The sequence below is a fragment of the Chrysemys picta genome, chromosome 1 (assembly GCF_011386835.1).
Source record: "Chrysemys picta bellii isolate R12L10 chromosome 1, ASM1138683v2, whole genome shotgun sequence".
Taxonomy (NCBI): Eukaryota; Metazoa; Chordata; order Testudines; family Emydidae; genus Chrysemys; species Chrysemys picta.
Window position 1 is genome coordinate 165,640,421 of NC_088791.1, and position 21,466 is coordinate 165,661,886.

The following is a 21,466-nucleotide window of genomic DNA, read 5'->3' on the forward strand; positions in this document are numbered from 1 at the left end:
TTTAAAAAAAAATCCCCAGACCTTTTGCAGTTGATAGTTGAGAGTGTATATATATATAAAGCTTTATTTTGTCTTTTGGCTCTTTCTCTGGGGTTTGGCTTGACTAATCTTAGACAAGCTTCTAAATTTGGTAACAGTATTTTGTAGGAGGCATGCTCTTAGTTTTTTATAAAGCTAGCCTCCCTAATGAAAAAGATGAAAATAAAGGAATTTATTGCAAAAGTAATACATTTTGAAAGCCAAGTACTGTATCAGACTAATGCAGCCCTTTTAAATCCTATCAATTTTTAGAGGACTTGTTTAACCTACAAGCCACAAGTACTCCTGTTCTTTTTATTAACACTGTTGAGCTGCTTGTGAATGATTTTGTGACTATACTTGCCTGTGTGGTGTGTGTGTGTGTGTGTGTATATATATATATATATAATTAATTCTATGTTGAATTCTTTGGAAGTTTTGTTCAGTGACATTTTTGACTGCCTAAACAGCTACATCTAGTGATCTTCCAGGGTTTGTCTGGTGCCTCCCTGCTATCATGCCGTTGGTAACCGGGACTGAGGGGTCGATTGATTGTGGTGGTGGTGGAGAGGGAGGATGTTTGCATGCTAGGTGGGGAACTCCTCTTCCTGTGAGTTTGGAGGGTGACGGGAAACTGCCCTGTGAAAATGAGTGCGGCAGATAGATTTTGATAGTAGGAATGAGAATTGAGTTGTGAGGTGCTGCTTCCTGCAAGCAAGGCCAGTAGCTTGGCTAGGGATGATGACACACCACCGCGCAGCTGCGTGTGCCAGGGCGCCAGGAGGGGAGGTGGTCAGTGAGATGGCCTGTCAATCAGCCTCGGCACTCGGTGCTACAGCCTCATCGGTGCATCACCGCTGCCTTTCTCGTGGGCGGAGGCCACACGGTCTGTGCTCCGCAGCGCTGCCGGCTCAGTTCCAGCAGCGAGCTGTCCCCGCGGCCCTTGAGCGAGCTCAGCTCCGCTCCTCCCCGGCCCGCCTCTGCCCCCTCAGTGTGGGCGGCGCTGTTTGCCTCTGAGCCCCGCCCTCTCGTTTCTGCAACGCTTCACTCCCCCCGGCCGGGGCGCGCAGCAGGCGCTGGCAGTCCCTCCCCCGAGCCGCTGCGCACACGCCGGATCCGGCGCCCCTTCACCATGTGGCTGCTGCGCGCCCCAGCCCGGCTCCGCCGACAGCTCGCTGCCTCCTGTGGGCTGCGGGGGGGCCCTTCCCTGGCCCAGGAGCAGGTGAGAGGCGGGGGCCGGGCCTTGTGCCGCCGGAAGAGACTGGGACAGCCGGTCTCCTCCAGAGCAGCTGCTGCGCGGGGTGGGTCAGTGTGCGGTAGCAAAAGCTATTGGCTGGCAGTAGGCAAACAGCCCAGGAGATTGGGGAGTGACCCAGGCCCCCTTGCTATTGGGAAAGAGCCCTTCTTCCTGACCCACTGCTGCTGCCCCATTGCAACCGCAAGCTTGCACTGGGGCCAGGCTGGCAGGGCAGCTGAGCGCCCGAGGGGACACGGTCTCCTCCTCTCTGCAAAAAAGCACAAAAGAGCAAAGGGTCAGGAGTGAATTTGATTGATAGGAAGGGGCGGGGGAGAGAGAAATCATTCTTCCCAAGCAACCCACGGAGATGTTAGTGGGCACGTGGGGGTTCAAGAGAGGAGAGCAGCAGGAGGGCACAACACCACTTCTTCTCCCCCTGACTTTCCGCACCTCTCCCCTCTTCTCCATGATTGCTGTAGGGAGAGCTCCCTCCCAGGGTTGCCTCTCGACTGCCAGACTCGCAGAGTATTTGGCAGTTTGTTTTATTTTTAAAGCGCCGGTTCCTGGGGTTGACACAACCTTGGTGTTCATTTCAATTTCTTTTTCATGGCCTTCGTGATTAGGGCCCAACCAAATTCACGGCTATGAAAAATGCAGCAGGGACCGTGAAATCCAGTCTTTTTTGTTGTTTGAAATGGTTGTGGGTTTGGTAAGCCACTCTGATGAATTTTTAGAGTTTGACTCACGATTTTTGAATGCTGCATGTTGGCAATGCCACACTGGGTAAAGGTAGCTGTCTTTAACATCACATGATTTTGCTCACAGTTTTCCTGTGAGCAGTGGTTCCCAACCATAGGGACTAATCTCGCGTTAGTGGGGGTGATACAACTCAGTTTGAGAACCGCTGTTATAGTTACAGACTCATAGACTTTAAGGTCAGAAGGGATCATCATGATCATCTAGTCCAGGGGCGGGCAAACTTTTTGGCCTGAGGGCCGCATCCAGTTTCCTAAATTGTATGGAGGACCGGTTAGGGGAGGGGGTCATGGCCTGGCCCCCACCTCCTATCTGCCTCCCCTGGGACTTCTGCCCCATCCATCCCCCTCTGTTCCTTGATGCTCCCCCCCCCCGAACCCCTGCCCTATCCACACACCTCTGCTCCCTGTCCCCTGACCGCCCTGGGACCCCCGCCACCCCATCCAACCCCTCCTCTCATTCCCGATGGCTCCCACGGGACCCGTGCCCCATCCAACCAACTCCTTCTCCTTGTCCCCTGCCTACCCCCTGCCGCCCCATCCACCACCCCCCCCTCCTTCCTGACTGCCTCCCCCCCGGGACCCCTGACCCCATTCAACCCGTTGTTCCTCCCCAAACCCTATCCACACCCCCACCCCCTGACCACCACCCTAAACTCCCCTGCCCTCTATCCAAACCCCCCCCCCCCCCACTCCCTGCCCCCTTGCTGCGCTGCCTGGAGCACCAGTGGCTGGCAGCGCTACAGCCGCGCCACCCGACTGGAGCCGGGCCACATCACCGTGCAGCACAGAGCACCGGGTCAGGCCGGGCTCTGCAACTGCGCTGCCCCAGGAGCTCACAGCCCCGTCGCCCAGAGCATTGCGCCGGCGGCAGAGTGAGCAAGCTGAGGCTGCAGGGGTGGGGGGACAGTAGGGGAGGGGCCCGGTGCTAGCCTCCCGAGCCAGGAGCTCGGGTGCCGGGCAGGACGGTCCTGCGGGCCAAAGTTTGCCCACCTCTGATCTAGTCTGACCTACTACACATTGCAGGCCACAGAACTTCACCTATCCACTCCTGCAATAGACCCCTAACCTCTGGCTGAGTTATTGAAGTTCTCAAATCATGGCTTAAAGACTACAGTTACACAGAATCCACAGTTAAACAGTTAAAGTCATACAGAATCTGCCATTTACCAATGTAACTCCCTGGGTGGATATTATTCTTGCAGAATAAGAATGTCCACACAGAAAGTCATAGTGGTATAATTATTATAGGTATACTGGCAAATTTCCCTGTGTAGACAAGCCCTGAGAAAGGAGGTGGAGAAAAAGCTACTTGAAACTAGTGGTTCATGATTTTTTAAGACAGTTTTATGGTTTTGGAGGGCCCTGACTTTTGATTTTTTTTATTCCTGAAGGAATTCTGCACCAAAAAATAAAAAGTATGCATACAATATTTTAAAATTCTTCAAAGTTCTGCAAATTTTATTTGTCAATAAATAAATGTGGAGGCTCCAGCCTGGCAGTGGGGAGCACAGACCACTGGCTGCATTGAGGTGGGAGATCGCCCTGAAGCCCCCACCTTCCCTGGTACGGGAACTCGGCAAGGGCCTGCACCCAACCCTGACACAATGCAAGGGCTGGGCCTTTCCCAGAAACACCCGTGGGCCCTGCCCCTTTCTGCCAGGTGCACCAGGTGCGGATAGGCAGGCTCAGCCCAGCAGGATACAAGTGTGGAGGGGCTTAGTGTGTGGAGATCCAGGTGTGGGGTGAGAGGTTTGTGTGGGGCAATCTGGATGTGGGTGGCTCAGTAGGAGATCTGGATGCACAGGGGCTTGTTGGTGGGTTCCGGGTGCAGGGGCAATGGGACTCTGCAGAGGATCCAACTGCAGCTGGTGGGGGCTCAGCAGGGTGTGTGTGGGGAGATGGGGCTCAGCGGTGGGGTCTAGGTGCTGGGGGAGTGGGGTTTGATTGGGTGGGGGTCCAGGTGCAGCTGGTTGGGGCTCAGTGGGGAGGGGATCGGAGGAGGGGAGCCTGTTTGTGGAGGGGGGTCCAGGTGTAGAGGGGTAGTGCTTGTCAGGGTGACGGTTCAATGAGCCTGCTTAACAGGGGAACCCCAGCTGCTGCTGAGGGAACGCAGCATGCTGGGCTCCCGCTTCCCCCTGCGATTCCCCTATCACCTTCCCACCCCCCTCCCTCACTGCCCTATCCCCTACCCCTCACTCCCACATTTCCCTCCCCCTGCCCTATTCCACCCCCCCTTCCTTCCCCACTGCCTCTTCTCCCCACCCCCTAAATTATCTGTTACTACTCGAGAGAGATCTTGGAGTCATTGTGGATAGTTATAGATTCATAGATTCTAGGACTGGAAGGGACCTCGAGAGGTCATCGAGTCCAGTCCCCTGCCCGCATGGCAGGACCAAATACTGTCTAGACCATCCCTGATAGACATTTATCTAACCTACTCTTAAATATCTCCAGAGATGGAGATTCCACCACCTCCCTAGGTAGTTCTCTGAAAACATCCACTCAATGTGCAGCGACAGTCAGAAAAGTGAACAGAACATTGGGAATCATTAAGAAAGGGATAGATAATAGGACAGAAAATATCATCTTGCCTCTATATAAATCCATGGTATGCCCACATCTTGAATACTGTGTGCAGATGTGGTTGCCCCATCTCAAAAAAGATACATTGGAATTGGAAAAGGTTTGGAAAAGAGCAACAAAAATGATGAGATGTATGGATCGGCTGCCATATGAGGAGTGATTAATAAGACTGGGACTTTTCAGCTTGGAAAAGAGATGACTAAGGGGCGATACAATAGAGATCTATAAAATCATGACTGGTATGGAGAAAGTAAATAAAGAAGTGTTAGTTTTTGTGTTATGAGAAGAAGTAAATAAAGGTCACCAAATGAAATTAATAGGCAGCAGGTTTAAATCAAACAAAAGGAAGTATTTTTTCACATAACGCACAGTCAACCTGTAGAACTCTTTGCCAGAGGATGTTGCGAAGGCCAAGACTAACAGCGTTCAAAAAAGAACATGATACATTCATGGAGGATAGGTCCATCAATGGCTATTAGCCAGAGTGGGCAGGATGGTGTCCCTAGCCTCTGTTTCCAGAAGCTGGGAAAGGGCGAGGGACGGATCACTTGACGTTTACCTGTTCTGTTCATCCTTTCTGGGATACCTGGCATTGGCCACTGTCGGAAGACAGGATACTGGGCTAGATGGAACTTTGGTCTGACCCAGTATGGAGCAGTCCAGCAGAATTTCCCCAGGAGTAGATTTTTTGAATGCTTGGGGTTGGCAGTACTGAGAAGTGCAAGAAGATAAGAAACAGCATAAGCAGTGAAAGTAAACTGTACTCATTTGCGGACTTTTTTAATGTAAGATATTATTAGCCTTCTATGGACTATTTTTATATGTAATTTTGATTATTTTTAATTTGTTAATGCCTGTAAGTATTAGACTTAATACAAACAAGAAGTCATCTGGCTCTATTCTCTCTCTACACACACACACACACACACACACACACACACACACACACACACACACACACACACACACACACACACACACACACACACACACACACACACACACACACACACACACACACACACACACACACCTCTTCCATTTTTAATAGTTGGCCAGAAAATAGAAAAAGTGGTCTTGACAGGTTGTGGTAGTCTTCACTTCTGTGCACTGTCAAAAATATTCCAATCAGCTCTGATATTGTGGGTCCCAGTCCTGCATAGAGCACCCTGTGGACAGACCCGCATTGACTTCAGGGGCTCTGTGTAGGACCAGAGGTACACACACATGCAGTACTGGGGCCTTAACCTCTGACACCACAGAACTAGCAGGTTAAGAAATACAGTAGGTGTATCCCAGCTCCTGTGGTTATCAGGCCACTTCCACATTGGGTACTTATAAGTATATTTCTACCCTGAAAAGTGACATAATAAAAATGATGATGTGGAGGTCCATATGCAGTATGTAACCCTGATTTTAAATAAGACTTACTTAATATGCAAGTAAATTTTTCCCCCTACATACCAGCCCCACATATGTACTTTATGTTCTGAGGAAGAAAAATCTGTAACAGTTTTCCCGCAAAAATATAATTGCATCATTACTGGAAACAAGTACAACCCTTTCTAGTGTAGATAAATAGCCTGACAGTCAAAATCTGTTCTTTTGTATTATCACCAGTGATAGAGATTCTGCTGTCCTAATTATGTTCTCAACTATACCTGTTAACTTCAGATTATATTTTCAGTGATGCATGTGCAGCCCCAATACCCTTCTCTGTAAAATAATAATAATCTGAAAAACTTGGTTATGGTGGTTCCATGGTTCTGTCAATTTTCCTGCTTAAAGGTAATCTACAAAATGTGTGGGGGGAGGGGAGGCCGGAGAAGGAATATGTTGGTGCTGGTTTTTATTTTTGTATCTTCATATCTCATAAAGAAGACTGAAGAAAAAAAATCATTTTTTTCTTCAGTTTACTTTCTTGGCTTTTTTATACCTTAGAAATATCAAGTTTTTCTTTCTTGCTTTTTGCTGGAGGTCTCCTTGCTGAGCCGCAGAACTGGAAAGAGAAGTTTTCATATCTTAACTGAAGGCGGAGGAGTAGTGACACTTTGGCCAAGAGATTTTTCCTCCTAATTATGTGTTAGATGTTTTTGTTAACACACATGCTTAATGAAGGCCCACAAACAAAAGCAACATTATAAACAGTATCTAAAAATCCCTTCTCCTTTGAATCGCTCAAGCTTCACTGCCATCATAGGTTTGATTTCGTAATCCAACTAGTTCTCCAGTCATCCTTAGTCTTCCAAGTGAAACGGAACACAAGACCTCAATTCTATTTAAAAAAAAACAAACAACCCCCCCAATCCTTCCTCTTTTAAAAGCACTTTTCCTTCCAACCTTTTAGTCCCCCTCTTTATATAGCCTAAAGAATACTTCGGGGGGAATTCTGCACCAGAATTCATGTCCCTGGCAGATTTCTTTGCTGCCCCACATAAAAATGCTGGGGAAGCAAAGGGAAGCTGTAAGAGTGGTCATGTGCCCCTCCCCAGCAGTGTTGGCACGTAGTTTCATGCGCCCAAACCAGCCTGTAGAGGATTTAGAGGTAAATCACTGCGGGGAAGGGCTCATCTACTTGTCTCAGCTGGGCTGAGGGTATGGTAGGACAGGACTTCCTCTTCCCCTGCAAGGAGTGGCCGAGGAAACCTCCCCCGGATGCAGGAAGCTCCATATCCCCCTGCCCCCACTTCCTGCCCCCATCGCTCCTAAACTGCAGGAGGAGGAGTCACTGTATGGGGATCTGCTCCCCCATCTGCCCGACCCCCATGCATCTGGACCCCCGCATACCCAGACCCCCACAACAAACCTCAACCCCTCACACCCAGAATCCCCCACCAAGTCCCCCAGCCACATACCCCATCGAGCCTCACCCCGTGCTCCCAGACCTGCCCTGCACCTGGCCTGCCCCCACCCCACCCCACCCCCTGCTGAGCCCAAACCCCTGCATCCAGACCCCTGTCAAGCCCTTCCTCCATGCATCCAGACCCCCAGCACTGCACCCAGACCATTCCCTGCTGAGCCCCCTGAACTTGAATCCCCATCCTGACAAGTCCCACCCTCCTGCACCTGGGCCACCCCAAGAAGCATCCCATACCCGAACCCCCACCCCACTGAGCCCCAACCAGCTGCACCCGAACCTCCCTACTAAGCCCCCAGCACCCGGACCCCATACTTAATGATGGTTTGTTTATTTTGCTCCTGGTATGTTGGCGCCCCAGAATCCTTTTAATTTATTTAGTAGTCCAGGGAGAGAGCCTCCTGAGCAAACAGTTTGGATGATTTGTTCACAGGTCAGGAGAGATGGTATTCACACATCTTATTTTACAGAGGGCTCCAAATTTTCTGTTGCCAGCCCTGAAAACATGTATACCATGCCCATCAGTGGGGTACCTGAGCACCTTAATGTCATTATTAATCCAAACACGTATTTAAAATCTGATGTACTGCAATCTTTGGCTAATAGTTTTTCATTTCGACTTTCTCCTCCCCCCCCCCCCCCCCCCCAAGCTGAAATCAGAAGGGAAGCCTCAAAAGCAGATCTGCCAAGTTGTTCTGGATCACTTTGAGAAGCAATACATGAAGGAGCTGGGAGAGGCATGGAGCACAGTCAGGTTATTTTTTCTCTTTTCATTACCCCATAAAATAACTGCAAAGATCTATATAGAATTCATACAAACTGGACATTGTGCTTTTGATTATTTTACGGATCAACTAAGATACCAGCATGGAATGATAGATGAGCACAGTCTTTAATAATTCCTGTTAAGCATCTGGGAAATGAGGGAATGTGCAGGAAAGATCACATTGCCTGATGTAGAGATACAGTTTAGGTGACATGACCCTTCTATTATCATATGCAATCTTATCTTTTCATTCTTGATGGGACATTATCCCACTTGGACAAATCCCCTCAAAGAATTGAACATATAAAGGCTGGATGTCTTCTCCATAACCATAACTCACTTAGTTTCCACTTAGTTGTGAAAAGAGAAAGAGACAATGTTATGAGCTGAAAGCTAAGTATTAATCATAGCCTTGAATTGCTTCATCAGTGAGTGCCACGATGATCGTCAAGACAGACTTACAAAATGGAAAAACAGTTAAAACGAGGGAATATTTCATAACAAAATAGCTTTTATTATTTTTATCTTTAGGGGTTTTAACGTGTCTGAATAATATCAAAAAAGCAAAACAATTGTGAATACAGCCAGTTTTAAGAAAAATAAGACAAACAAATCCTTGGTCTCTGTAACGTTCCACGATAAGTAAAGAGAAACATATTTTTTCCTTTTCTCCTCCTCCCTCCTGATTTCCTTTTTTCTTTCTGTTCTTTCTTCCTCAGAATACTTAGGGCCAAATTATGGTTTGGCTGAAGTCAATGGGATTTTTGCTTTGACTCCAATAACACCAGGATTTGGCCTATGGAAAGCCCTTTAGGGTCAAAGGAGGGGAGGTGCATCAGCAAGTTTCATATTTCCTGTAGCAATTTATTGAAAAATGAGGAAACAATAATTATATCAGAGACAGTGACCAAAAAAAATCAAATGAACTTCAGAAATATTCACACTATAAAAGAGGAATCACTCCAATTACAGAACAAACAGTAACTTGATTTACCGTTAATTATATTTATTTCCCTGGGTACTTTTCTAGGCTCTGCCTGATTAAAATTAACATTCTCTCACTATTCAGCTTCTTCTCCTGCTATATCCTTGAGTGAGATCATAATCCCTATCTTACAAACGGGGAAACGGAGTCGCATCGAAATTACATGGCATCCCCAAGATATTTCAACAGAGCTTTCACAGTTTACCCAACTGCAGATCTGCCCCTTAGAGGTAGAGTTGGAGAACATTGTTTTCTAAATTGGCAGGATGGTAAAACATACCGGTATTTCGAATATAGTTCCCGTTAGATAGTTTTCTAGTACCGTGTGGGCAGGACCAAACCATGATGGGATAGAACTGAAAAATATTTTAGAGTAAGTCAGAGCCTATTATCAAACATTTAGTTTTCAAACACTTCAAACGCTTTTTGTCTCTGTACTCATTGGCTAGTCAAATTGTTAAAACACAGATCCTTCTGAATTGTTTTCTAACCGTTTTCAAAGAAGATTGAGGAACCTAATAAATAAACAGATTTGAATCTGATTTATTTGGTAACTTTCCCTAGTATTAAAAGACCATCTGTAATGTTTATTTTTTGTTTTGTTTGCTTGTTTATTTTCAGAAAGCTTCTTCAAAGAAGATTGTAATGGATGTTGTATTAAGTGTGTTTATTTTGGTGCCCATTTGATCTGCTCTTGGAGTCACTTTTTAGTTTTATGGATTCAGTTAGTCAGTATCAGTCAGATCAGTCCATGGTGTGACTTACGTCTCCCAAAATGTAAATGCTAACAAAACCCTGTTGGGTTTATTTTTTTCAAAGACTGCAAAAAAGGATTCCAGATCAGCAAACACTGTTATCCTTTTCAATGAAAACCAAATACATTAAACTCCCCTTCCACCCTCAGCCCCCGATTTCAGACATGAAAATTTAATTATTTGCAGAGACCATTTACTATGTGATAAGTTTTACTATGGAATAAAATACCTTTTATTTGTGAGATTCACAGTATTATACTATGATTATTAAAGAATTCATGAAGGGTTGATTTAAAAGAGCAAGGTGAAAAAGTAATTGGGAGCAGCGTTGGGTTTTTTGTTTCTATCTTTTTTTACAAATGAGTTCACAGCTTCTCTATGCTTGTATGCTCCTGAGATCCTGTATATAAAAATAATGGAGGTGAACCAAGTGTTCTGACTTACCCTTTCTCTTGACATGAGAACAAAGGGATATTTCATGAAATTGAAAAATAACACATTTAAAACTATAGAAGAAAATACTCTATTACATAATTCATAATTAACCTGTGGAAACAGACTCAAACTACTAGAATACACTTAAAATATCAAAATTGTGGGCGAGCACAAAACCTAGCTGTGGTGTTTGCTTTAATTCCCTGAGATGAAGGGCTTGCTACATTATGGAAACTTAACTGTAACCTGCCACTTATTAATATAACTCTTCTTTGTTTTTCCTTTTTAAACCTCCAGGGAGGTGCTCACATCACCATTGTGCTGGCAATATGCTGTTCTGCTTAATAAATTCAGCTATTCCTCTGAACTGGAGAACAACTTGCATTTGAAGGGGTATCATAGTCTCTTTCAGGAAACCTTACCCTATCTCCCAGGATCATTAAAATGTTACATTAGTAGAACTCCTGGGAGATTCCCTGCACAAAAACACCACATTGGCAAACTCAAGGAATATTATCTGCTGAATGCTGCTTCACTTCTGTCGGTGCTGGCATTGGAAATAAAGAATGGGGAAAGGGTTTTGGATATGTGTGCTGCTCCAGGTGGTAAATCAATAGCTATGCTACAGTGTGCCTGGCCAGGTAATGTATTTTATTGTTATGCAATTAAAATACAGAAATCAGGTTCCAGATGCAGTTATCAAAGTTATTTGAAGGCATGTTTGTGTCTGTTATGAGATTAAATTTCAGTTTAAAAGGGACACGGTACTGAGTAGATTCAGATTGTTGAAATCAGAATATTGTGGAGTCAGTTTGTCCTAGTATTAGTAGTAAGGTCAAAAACCTGGACATGTTAATATGTAAATTGGCTTCATATTAATGCAGATTGAAAAACCATTAACAGAGTGGTACTGCTTTTTCTTCCTGTCTAGAATGCACTCTGTGTATTGTGTACTGCTGCCAAGCATGTTACTGTAACTGTAAATTAATCACAGAGTTCTTAGCGCAGGAAAACAAGCTTTTTTCAAGTCTAATATTTTTACACTTTTGTGATAATACGATATGTAATTGCACAGGGTTGGCTGGACAAGAACATACAGCAATCTCAGCGTGTGTAGATGGTGCATAAAAGGGATAGGCCCAAGTTCGTTAAGCAGAGTGAGAATCTTTGGAGAATGGAGTACCTGTGCCAGGGGGTTGTTCTACACTTTAGCTGTAAGGGGATCAGATTGTTGGCAAAGGAAATGAATAAGCTTTAGGAGGACGATTTCAACCAAAAGAGAGTGACTGTTATGATATACATAGGTCATATACACAGCCCGCTATGGTTCTTGTGGTGTCAGGAGGTCCTAAAGGCAAGGAAAATGAATGGGAGTATTGAGTATCTAAGGGCAAGAGCAGGAGGAAAATGAGATGCTGTTGCTTGGACCAATGCCTGTACATAGCAAGGTTTAATCTAAATGGGTAATTGTCATGGCTATAGCGCAGGGGTCAGCAACATTTGGCACGCGGCTTGCCAGGGTAAGCACCCTAGCGGGCCAGGCCAGTTTATTTACCTGCTGACGCGGCAGATTCGGCCAATCGCGGTCCCCATTGGCCGCGGTTCGCCGTCCCGGGCCAATGGGGGCGGCAGGAAGCCGCGGCCAGCACATCCCTCGGCCCGCGCCGCTTCTCACCGCCCCCATTGGCCCGGGACGGTGAACCGCGGCCAGTGGAGGTCACGATTGGCTGAACCTGCCGCGTCAGCAGATAAATAAACTGGCCGGCCCGCCAGGGTGCTTACCCTGGCGAGCCGCGTTCCAAACGTTGCCGACCCCTGCTATAGTGCTAAAAATAAAAAGAGCAAGTGTGTTTATGTCAATACTAGTAGGTTACAGCCTCTGGTAAGCGAGGAGTTGAAATGCTTTGGGAACATAAGATGAAGACCAAGCTTGTGATTAATTAAAAAATGACATGTACATCCTCCCCATAGCAGTAGAAAGATCTCAGAAAAATACTCATACCACTGCTCTTTGAATATGGGTTACAGTTTTAAGTTTGTTTTACTGTGAAAGTTTTTCACTCTGTAGGTATTTATTACTAAATATTTATGTATCACCTTTTAGGAGCATGTTGACATTTTATTAGGGTTTATAAAAATCCATTAGTGTTGTAAAATGTGCAGTAACATAAGCACATACGTTATAATCTCTGACAATCCCAGGGAAATACTGAAACGTCTGTAATTGTAACTTCTAATATTTATAAAAATATAAGAGCACTGATTCTAGGTAATTTGTGTTTAGGCCATCTGCACTGTAATGAGTATGATAGTCTGAGATCAAAGTGGCTGAAGCAGACACTAGAATCCTTCATCCCAGAGCCTCTGATGAATTTAATTACTCTCTCTGAACTGGATGGGAGACAGATTGGAGATCTCCATCCTGAATTGTACGACAAGGTAGCACCATTATGTATTGGCAAGTTGATGGAATTAAAATTATACTTTTATTTTTCTCCTCCTTCCCTTCCCACTGTAACCTGACCTGCTCTGTAGCTATTTGACCATGTCCTGTGAAATGCTCATGAAGTGAAGATGAAACTTTTTATTTTAATGTTAAAACTTATTCTCCATTTGATGGTCCTTCTGATTTGTCTGGGAGGAGTCTACTGAGCTGACCACATGTTTTCTGCATACTTGAGACTTTGTGCATGTGTCTTTGAGCATATGTTACATGATGTTGCTTATTGACTCATCACATTGAATTATGAATAATACACAGCAGTTAGTACTCTGTAACATTTAAATAGATGAATAAACAAGAGTGATCAAGCGTGGGCGCTATTCAAATGGATGATAATAATTATAATAATATTGATGGTATTCATGGTGCAGTAATTAGGGTGTGGTTTTCTCAGACATGCACAAAAATGGTAAAACATTTTAAATTGTATTTTTTTCATGCTTCTAAAAAGCAAAAAATTATGCTTTAAATTTGTACAGAAATTATTTTCCAATACTTTCACATCAGATGCATTGCACAGATAGTTAACTTCTTGACAGTTAATACTTTTGTTCATTCTTTTACTCATTGGCTGTACAGGTACTGCTGGATGCTCCGTGTTCAAATGACAGAAGTTGGTTATTCTCTTCGGATATTCAGCAGGCTACACTTAGACTCATCCAAAGGAAGGAGTTATCTGCTGTACAGGTACAGCTACTAAGGTGAGAAGTGGAAAGAAAAGCTGTTAAAGAAGCTTTCTCATGATTAAATTAAATAATATTGTGGCAAGATTTGGTAACAACCAATTCCAAGTTTCATGTACAGTACTCCTTCCACTCGGTAAGTGCAGAATGTGCTGCAGTCTGTAGCATTGTTAAATTTAAAGTTAGATAAGAGTTAATGTAGAGCTATTTAAATGTAGAACTGCAATATAAACACCAGGGTCCAAATCCTCAACTGACATACAGCCCATGCCATTCTATTGACTTCATTACGAGTGCAGCTTCATGTAATACTTGGCCTCAATTGCAGAATGATTCAAAACACCCTGCTATCATACAGAAACAAACACAGAGGGAGAGGGAGCACCTAAAAAGTTCATTGTGGCTTTAGAGGTATTTTTTATTCTGGCCGTATTCCACATTTTAAGCAGAGGTTTGAGTATGGTTTATAATTTTTAAAAAAAAAACATTTTATAAAGTCTGCTTACCCTGCAAGAATCCATGTCTACTTTCAATGAAGTGGTCTGTAACCATGTCCAATAGTGGAAGTTCTAATCAGGCATTTTTCTCTGTTACTTTTCAGCAGAATTATCACTTGAAGTTCACTTTTAGGCTAATTTGATGACAAACATGCCAGTCAGTGATGGTTACCACTAGAGTTGTCACACTAGATCTCAGATTGTTCTGCCTCTCTGTTTGTGTTGTTTGGACTGTTTCCAGGAGGAGCGTAAGGGCCCAGTGTTGTCCACATTTATACACACAAACTCAGTAGGTTTACCCATGTGCGTTTGCAGGATTGAACCATAAGTTTTTAGCTGTCTGTGCTGCTGCTGCAGAATTGTTATAGCTTTGCAGTGTTTGAGGCACATGCTTATAAATAAGAGGTTAAGCAGCAATACAAATGGTAGTGTTTATGTAAAAATTTTACTTGAAAAGAAATTTCATTCCAGTACAAGTTTCTAGGTCAGCAGTATGGAAAACTGAAGCCCTTTCTTTATCCAGAGCATGAGAAACAGCAATGCAAGCTTCCCCACAATACCTGTGATACATGGGCGGGGGGGGGAAAAGGGGGAGTAGCTCCCTTTGATGGACACCCAGCCAGCCAGTTAGCTGTAAAATCCCTCCTGGTCTGTTCTCTGCTTGCTTTACCTGTTAAGGGTTAATAAGCCCACAGGTAAAGAAAAGGAGTAGGCATCTGACCAAAAAAGCCAATGGGAAGGTAGAACTTTTTAAAATTGGTAAAGAAACTTTCCCTTTGTCTGTTGTTCTCTGGGCTGCAGTGACACGGAGCAGTAATGCTGTAAGCAGCTTTAAGCCAGTTCTGATTATAGATTATTAATTCATACCTTGAACCTACTTATCTGGCGCCTCAGATATGTACGAAAAATTAGGGAATGTCTAAAAAGACACAATTAGGGTTATTTCTTTTATTTCTTATTGGCTTGTGGATTCGTCTGTGCTAACCCCAGATGCTTTTGTTTGCTTGTAACCTTCAAGATGAACCCCCAAGAAAGCTAGTTTGAGTGCTTGATTTTTGGATTGCTCTTTTAAAATCTAGCAAAAGCCTAAATTCCAGATGTATTTTCTTTCTTTTTGTTTTTAATAAAATTTACCTTTTTTAAGAACAGGATTGGATTTTTGGTGTCCTACGAGGTTTGTGCATATGCTGTTTGATTAGCTGGTTGCAACAGCTGATTTCCTTTGTTTTCTTTCTCAGCTCTTCCGTGTGTGTGAGAGTGTGTGTGAGAGTGTGAAAGGCTTGAGGGTACCCCACAGGGAGGAATTCCCAAGTGCTCCTTCCTGAGTCCAAGAGTGTTTTTGCATTTGGGTGGTGGCAGCATTTACCAAGTCAAGGTCTGAGAGTGGCAAGTATTAATTTTTAGAATCCTTGTGGGCCCACACCTTCTGCACTCGGATTGACAGAGTGGGGATTCAGCCTTGACAGTACCTTTCAGATTTGGTTTGACTATATTTTGGTGAAAAAGGAATAGTGCTGAAAGTTTATTATTTTAGCAGTGATTTAGTTTTTGCCTCCAACCACATGAAAATTAATATTTTTTTCCTATTAAAGCCTTTTGGTTTACTATTAATACAACTGTTGTCCTTGTATATGTGTTATAGAAAATAATTTTTAAAAGTTGAAACAAACAATTAAATAATGCAATACGGTATAATAAATGACCATGTTTTTGGTGCTGGGTTAAAGAAGAATTATTTTTCTTTCCAAAAAATAGTTTCTGCAGCTGTATATTGTTTTATAGCTATTGATCAAACACTAAACTTTTAAATGCGCACAATGATTCACTTCAGAAGTATCCAGCTGTCAAGGCAAATTGAGAGAGGAATAAAGTAATCTTTTTTTTAAAGAGTGTTTTTTATGGAAGGCTCCATAGGAACAGTGTAAGATACTTTTGCATGACTTCCAGAGAAAAAAGGCCTCCCAGAAACCTATGATTGATAACAGAAATATGAGTGTCTTATTGCAGTAATGCATCATGTCACCCATTTCCTTTGAAGAAATCAATCACATTTGAAACACTGACCTCCTTCGGTTTTCTCTTTTCAATATTTGACATATAAAATCTAATTTGTGAACTTCTAGCAAAAGGAAGCATACATCATTCACTGAAATTTTCCAAATTTGTATAAATCATTCTGGATTATAATCCTGATGTAGAAAACTCCTGACAGCAGGAACCTGGTTTTTAAAAAAGCAAGCCAAAAAAGTGCCTATCACCCCAAATAACATTTAATACAATTATCCTTAAATCTAGAAGAGAAAAACATCACATCTGCTGAATGTGCAGTGAACTAGCCTCAAACAGTAGCAGCAACAAAAATTTGGATTTGTGAGGACAATATATTTTTGATCTGTAACTTCTAGTAGAAAAATGTTAATATAGCTTTCCTTCCAATGGGCTCAATAAGACTGTAAATTCAACAACATATTCACTGCAATTTTTCACTTGTCCGGATTTTGGAATTTAGGGACTAAAACATTTTTATTAGGCTCCTGTTGTCAGGAGTATGTCAAGAATTAAGATTCAGCAAGTTATTTAAGCATGTGCATAGTCCCAATGAGTTCAATAAATGGTTTACTAATGCTTTGGATTTCTATAGTATCTTTTATCTCAGGATGCTTTACAAACACTAATGAATTCTCACAACACCTCATCAAGAAAAAGGATGAAACAGTGTCAGGGAGAAGCTAAGTGACTTGTGCAAGATGAGTCAGCAATTCAGTGGCAGCAATAATAATAGAATACAGTTCTACTCACTGTCAATTACTGCTCTGATGGCCTGTGCGTGACTAAGATTGAGGAACATAAGAATGGCCGTACTGGGTCAGACCAAAGGTCCATCCAGCCCAGTATCCTGTCTACTAACAGTGGCCAATGCCAGGTGCCCTAGAGGGAGTGAACCTAACAGGTAACGATCAAGTGATCTCTCTCTTGCCATTCATCTCCACCCTCTGACAAACAGAGGCTAGGGACACCATTCCTTACCCATCCTGGCTAATAGCCATTAATGGACTTAACCTCCATGAATTTATCTAGTTCTTTTTTAAACCGTGTTATAGTTCTAGCCTTCACAACCTCCTCAGGCAAGGAGTTCCACAGGTTGACTGTGCGCTGTGTGAAGAACAACTTCCTTTTATTTGTTTTAACTGAGTTCAAATCGTGGCTCTAATAGAGACTTTACCATTGATCTTGAGCAAGTTGTTTAAAGTGTCTACCTCAGTTTCCCTAACTGTAAATCAGGGATAAATACCTATTTACTTCAGAGATTTTATTAGATTAATTAGTTCTTTGTAAAGGCTGAACATTTACATTGTTTAGCTGTAATTCTTGTAGAAGGAAAGAGAATAATAATAAAATGGATGAAATGCAAATGAGATAAATGGCCCAAAATTTGTGATTTTTTTTTTTTTTTTTTTTTGTAAATCAACTTTCAAGTTAAGGTATAGAAATGCAGAGCCAAACAATTGTAACTCCTCCTTGTAGTAACAACTTGTGATGACTGTACAATTATGATTATTGTATAATAGTGTTTGCAGGCCCAGATTAGATTAAACTGATTTTTTTAAAGGCAAATTTGATTTCCCCCCCCCCCCTCTTTTTTGCTTTATGATGTCATTGCACAGCAGAGCTAAGGTTGTTTGGGCCAAAATTCATTGGTAATACTTTAAAAAATGTAGCCAGTGCTCAGGATTTCAGTGCATTTTAACTATATCGGAAGCTTGAAGAGTCTGTATTATTCTGATCATTTGATACAGAAAAATATTTTGACACAGAATGCTAAGTTTCTTAAAGGTCTTATTTTAATTTTAAATCACTCATTGATTTATTTGTAAACTTTTGGAAAATTCATCCAGTACTCAGAGTAAGAGCTGAAATTTTGGAGAGTACACACGGTATTCTTTGTATGTAATGAAGTGTTTGAATTGCTGTATACAATTCAACCTTAACTATGGAACTGTGACAGGTAATCCATAATATGTATTTTTATTATTACTGTTGTGCAACTGAAGTGCTGTAGTGCAGTATTGTGTATGCGCTTGTGTGTATATATAACTTCAGTTTTACTATGAATATTGGTAATAATATGTATTTTAAATGGTTTTGGTTAGCATCTCTTTTTGTAAGCCAGGAGGCTTACAAAAAAAGAAAAGAAAAGTGAGTGAGTGAATTCAGAAAAATAGAGAATTAATAGCATTCTTTAAACCCAGGTGCAAATAGGTAGATGCTGCACAAGCTTCCTCAGAAAGCTTCTGGTCCGTGTTACTCTTGGTGCTTCAGTCCTAGGCTTCTCCTGAGCAGAGATCGCTGATCATGCAGCCGCACTACATGATGGCTTAGAGATCTACACAAATGGGTGAACTAGAATGAGCTCACCACTTGCCCTTGTGTCATAAGATAGGATTTTCAGCACAGTTCTCCAGGTGACTAGCTAATACGGTAACCTAATATGCCTCCTAACATGCACTTTCCCCTTGAGTCCAGCCTTTTGAAAATATTCTTTCTTCTGAAAGAGAGTGAACAGACTACTGCTTTTCAAAACACAGCTATTATATGCTTATCTACTTTCGCCAGCAGTTGAAAAATAGTGATGTGGTCTCACTAAAGAATTTATTCATTTTTAATGAAAAATGGCATTTAATATGGAGTAAATGTTGTACATTACCAGATATATTTCCCCCTCAAAATTTCTAGGTTATTTGCACGTTTCCATTGAGGTGGTGAATTTGCTTAACATGATTGGAAATAAACTACAGCGCTTCTTTCCATTCGTTTTCATTTTTTATCATGCTTTGTGTTCAGAAAGAGGAGAGATGGATTTTCTGTCTCTATGTGAATAGATAAAAAACCTTATTTTTTACTAGAGCAGCATCCAGTAATGCAGAAAAGATTGACTGTTTTAATTTCCTATCTTTTTTTCTGGGAGTTATAATTCAGTCATTTAATTGCATTGGGCAGTGCAAGGTACACAGATCACTATACAAGGTCCTAACCCAGGTGAATATTTCTTGTGATGCTTTATTTAAACTTAAGAGAAAAACAAGACTTTTTTTCACTTTCACATTTTTTTGTAAGCCTCATGGTTTTTTGGTTTTTTTTTTGGTCTTGCTATTTATTGCTGCTTTCTGGTGTTTTGAAAGACAGAGATTGAACTCTTCTTCCATATGTTGCTAAAGAGGGTCTGATTTCTCTGATTACATGTACAGTAGAACCTCAGCGTTATGAACACCTCGGGAATGGAGGCTGTTTGTAACTCTGAAATATTCATAACTGAACAAAACATTTCTTTCCAAAATTTGCAACTGACTTAATACAGGTTTGAAACTTTACCACGCTGAAGAAAAATGCTGCTTTTAACCATCTTAATTTAAATGAAACAAGCACAGAAACCGTTTCCTTGTCTTGTCAAATGTTTTTTTAAACTTTCCCTTTATTTTTTTAGTAGTTTGTTTTACACGGTACTGTGTATTTGCTATTTATTTATTTTTGTCTCTGCTGCTGCCTGATTGTGTACTTCTGGTTCCAACTGAGGTGTGTGGTTGACTGGTCAGTTTGTAACTCTGGTGTTCATGAACTCTGCGGTTCTACTGTATCCATTTCACACAAGCCTTTCCTTGCAGTTAGTTGTCCCTCTTTAATCAGATGATGGCTGTGGTCCTCATGCAGTAAACCACTTAAGCATGTCCTTAACTTTAAGCAAATGAGTAGTCCCCTTGAAGTCACCTTTCACTCAGTTAACCAGATAAAGTCTTATCGCCAGTGGGGATTTGCTCTTATTTTAGCCATCAGCAACCTGTCATCAATGTATCTGCGCCAGCAGAAATCCCAGTGTTGCCAGGGTAAAACTACTATAAGTGACAATTAACAGCAGTGAATTTATTCCAGAAAATAAATTTATTTTAAGGTCTGTATCTCAGTGGTCTGAGTAGCTCAAGAGAGTAGCAGTTGGATACAGGGCTCTTCACTTTTAGCCCTTCCATTCAAGTCCAGCTGAAGTCAGTAGTGACATCAAAGCTACAGTATTACTATCTAAATGTCGTTCAGTGACGTGTGTAAATAGGAATTGGTTAATTTCCTAATGAACAAGTGTGTGTTTGTCACAAAATATCATACTTGGCATTAATTTGGCGCTGTTATTAGTCTCCGCAGAGAGGCCAAGAACTGAATGCATCTGGGGAGTGAATTAAACTTATGGGGTATGTCTACACAGCAATTAAAAGCTCGGGGACCCTCCCACCTCATAGGGTTCTAGAGGCCAGGCTTCAGCTCAAGCCTGAATATTTACACCACAGTTAAACAGCCCATGAGCCCGTGTCAGCCAGCACATGCCTGCCCCGGGTTTTCAATTGCCATGTTGACATACCCATGGTTGTCAGCGCTGGTGTTTCAGTGCACGGATAGGGCACGTGGGCAGGATTGTACTGTGGAGTTTTCAGTCTCCTGGGGTGTCAGTTTGCTGCTTTTCACTAGTCCTAAGTTTAGTAGAAAAAGAGAAAAGAATGGAAAGTTAGCATCTTTGTTTTTCAGTATGAAAAGACTGAAAAATCTAGTTTATCCTTATAAACTGTAAGTGAAAACTGACTGCATAGCTAAGTGGCTACATGTGAATTTTTCTTATAGAAAACCCTAACATCCATCATTATAGAGTGGGATTTTCAAAGGCCCCTATGTGACTTAGAAGCATAAATACCAAGTAGACTTGGTCAAAAGTCGGCATTTCTCTTCTATGGGAAATTCTGAAGGGAAAAACTCATTCCATTTTGGAACAAAGCGTAAAAAAATTCAAAATATCTGATGGAAGGGAAAATTCCCCCCAATTTCATTTTGAAATAATTAAAACTGTTTCAAAAATTTCTAAACAAAATTGACTCTCGGTGCCCGAGCTCAGGTTTCTGACTCAGCTGCTGTTCTCAGGGCTTCTGTGCTCCAGTAGAGGTGCCATGGAGCAGGGAGCCTGGAAGACCTGTGGTCCCTGACTCCAAGGAAGCCCATATGTCAGGGCTGCCCCCTAGAGCCGTGGACCCTGGAAGCCCAGAGTCCCCGGGCAAGTTGGCAGGAAATCAGACAAGTTTGTGACAGAGCCCGCATGTGTTTCATTGGCATTTCATTGAAATTGATGTTTCTGTGAAACATTTTGTTTTTGACAAATTGGCATTTTCTGAGGAAAATCTGTTTTGTCAGAAAATTCCTGACCAGCTCTAACTCCCTTTGGGGCTTTTTAATATCCCATCTGTAGTGCTGCCTGGGATAATTAGGGCTGCAGGATGAAGTCCCTAGGAGATTTTGTGAGTCTTTTGTTCTCCCTTCCCTAGTAGAGGAAGTGCTGCTTGGGTTGCAGACAAACATGGT

At 42.5% G+C, this 21,466-nt stretch overlaps 1 protein-coding gene across 1 annotated transcript in view; it reads left to right on the forward strand.

Annotated features, from left to right (window-relative positions):
- The first annotated feature begins 853 nt into the window (after positions 1–853).
- The window catches only part of NSUN3 (NOP2/Sun RNA methyltransferase 3), a 29,407-nt gene continuing 8,794 nt past the window's right edge, over positions 854–21,466 (forward strand). Inside the window, exons 1-5 of the mRNA XM_005283657.4 lie at positions 854–1,240; positions 8,104–8,207; positions 10,692–11,035; positions 12,679–12,833; positions 13,477–13,598. Coding sequence (XP_005283714.2) covers positions 1,151–1,240; positions 8,104–8,207; positions 10,692–11,035; positions 12,679–12,833; positions 13,477–13,598 — 815 coding nt within the window. The 5' untranslated portion in view covers positions 854–1,150. The remainder of the gene's footprint in view (positions 1,241–8,103; positions 8,208–10,691; positions 11,036–12,678; positions 12,834–13,476; positions 13,599–21,466) is intronic.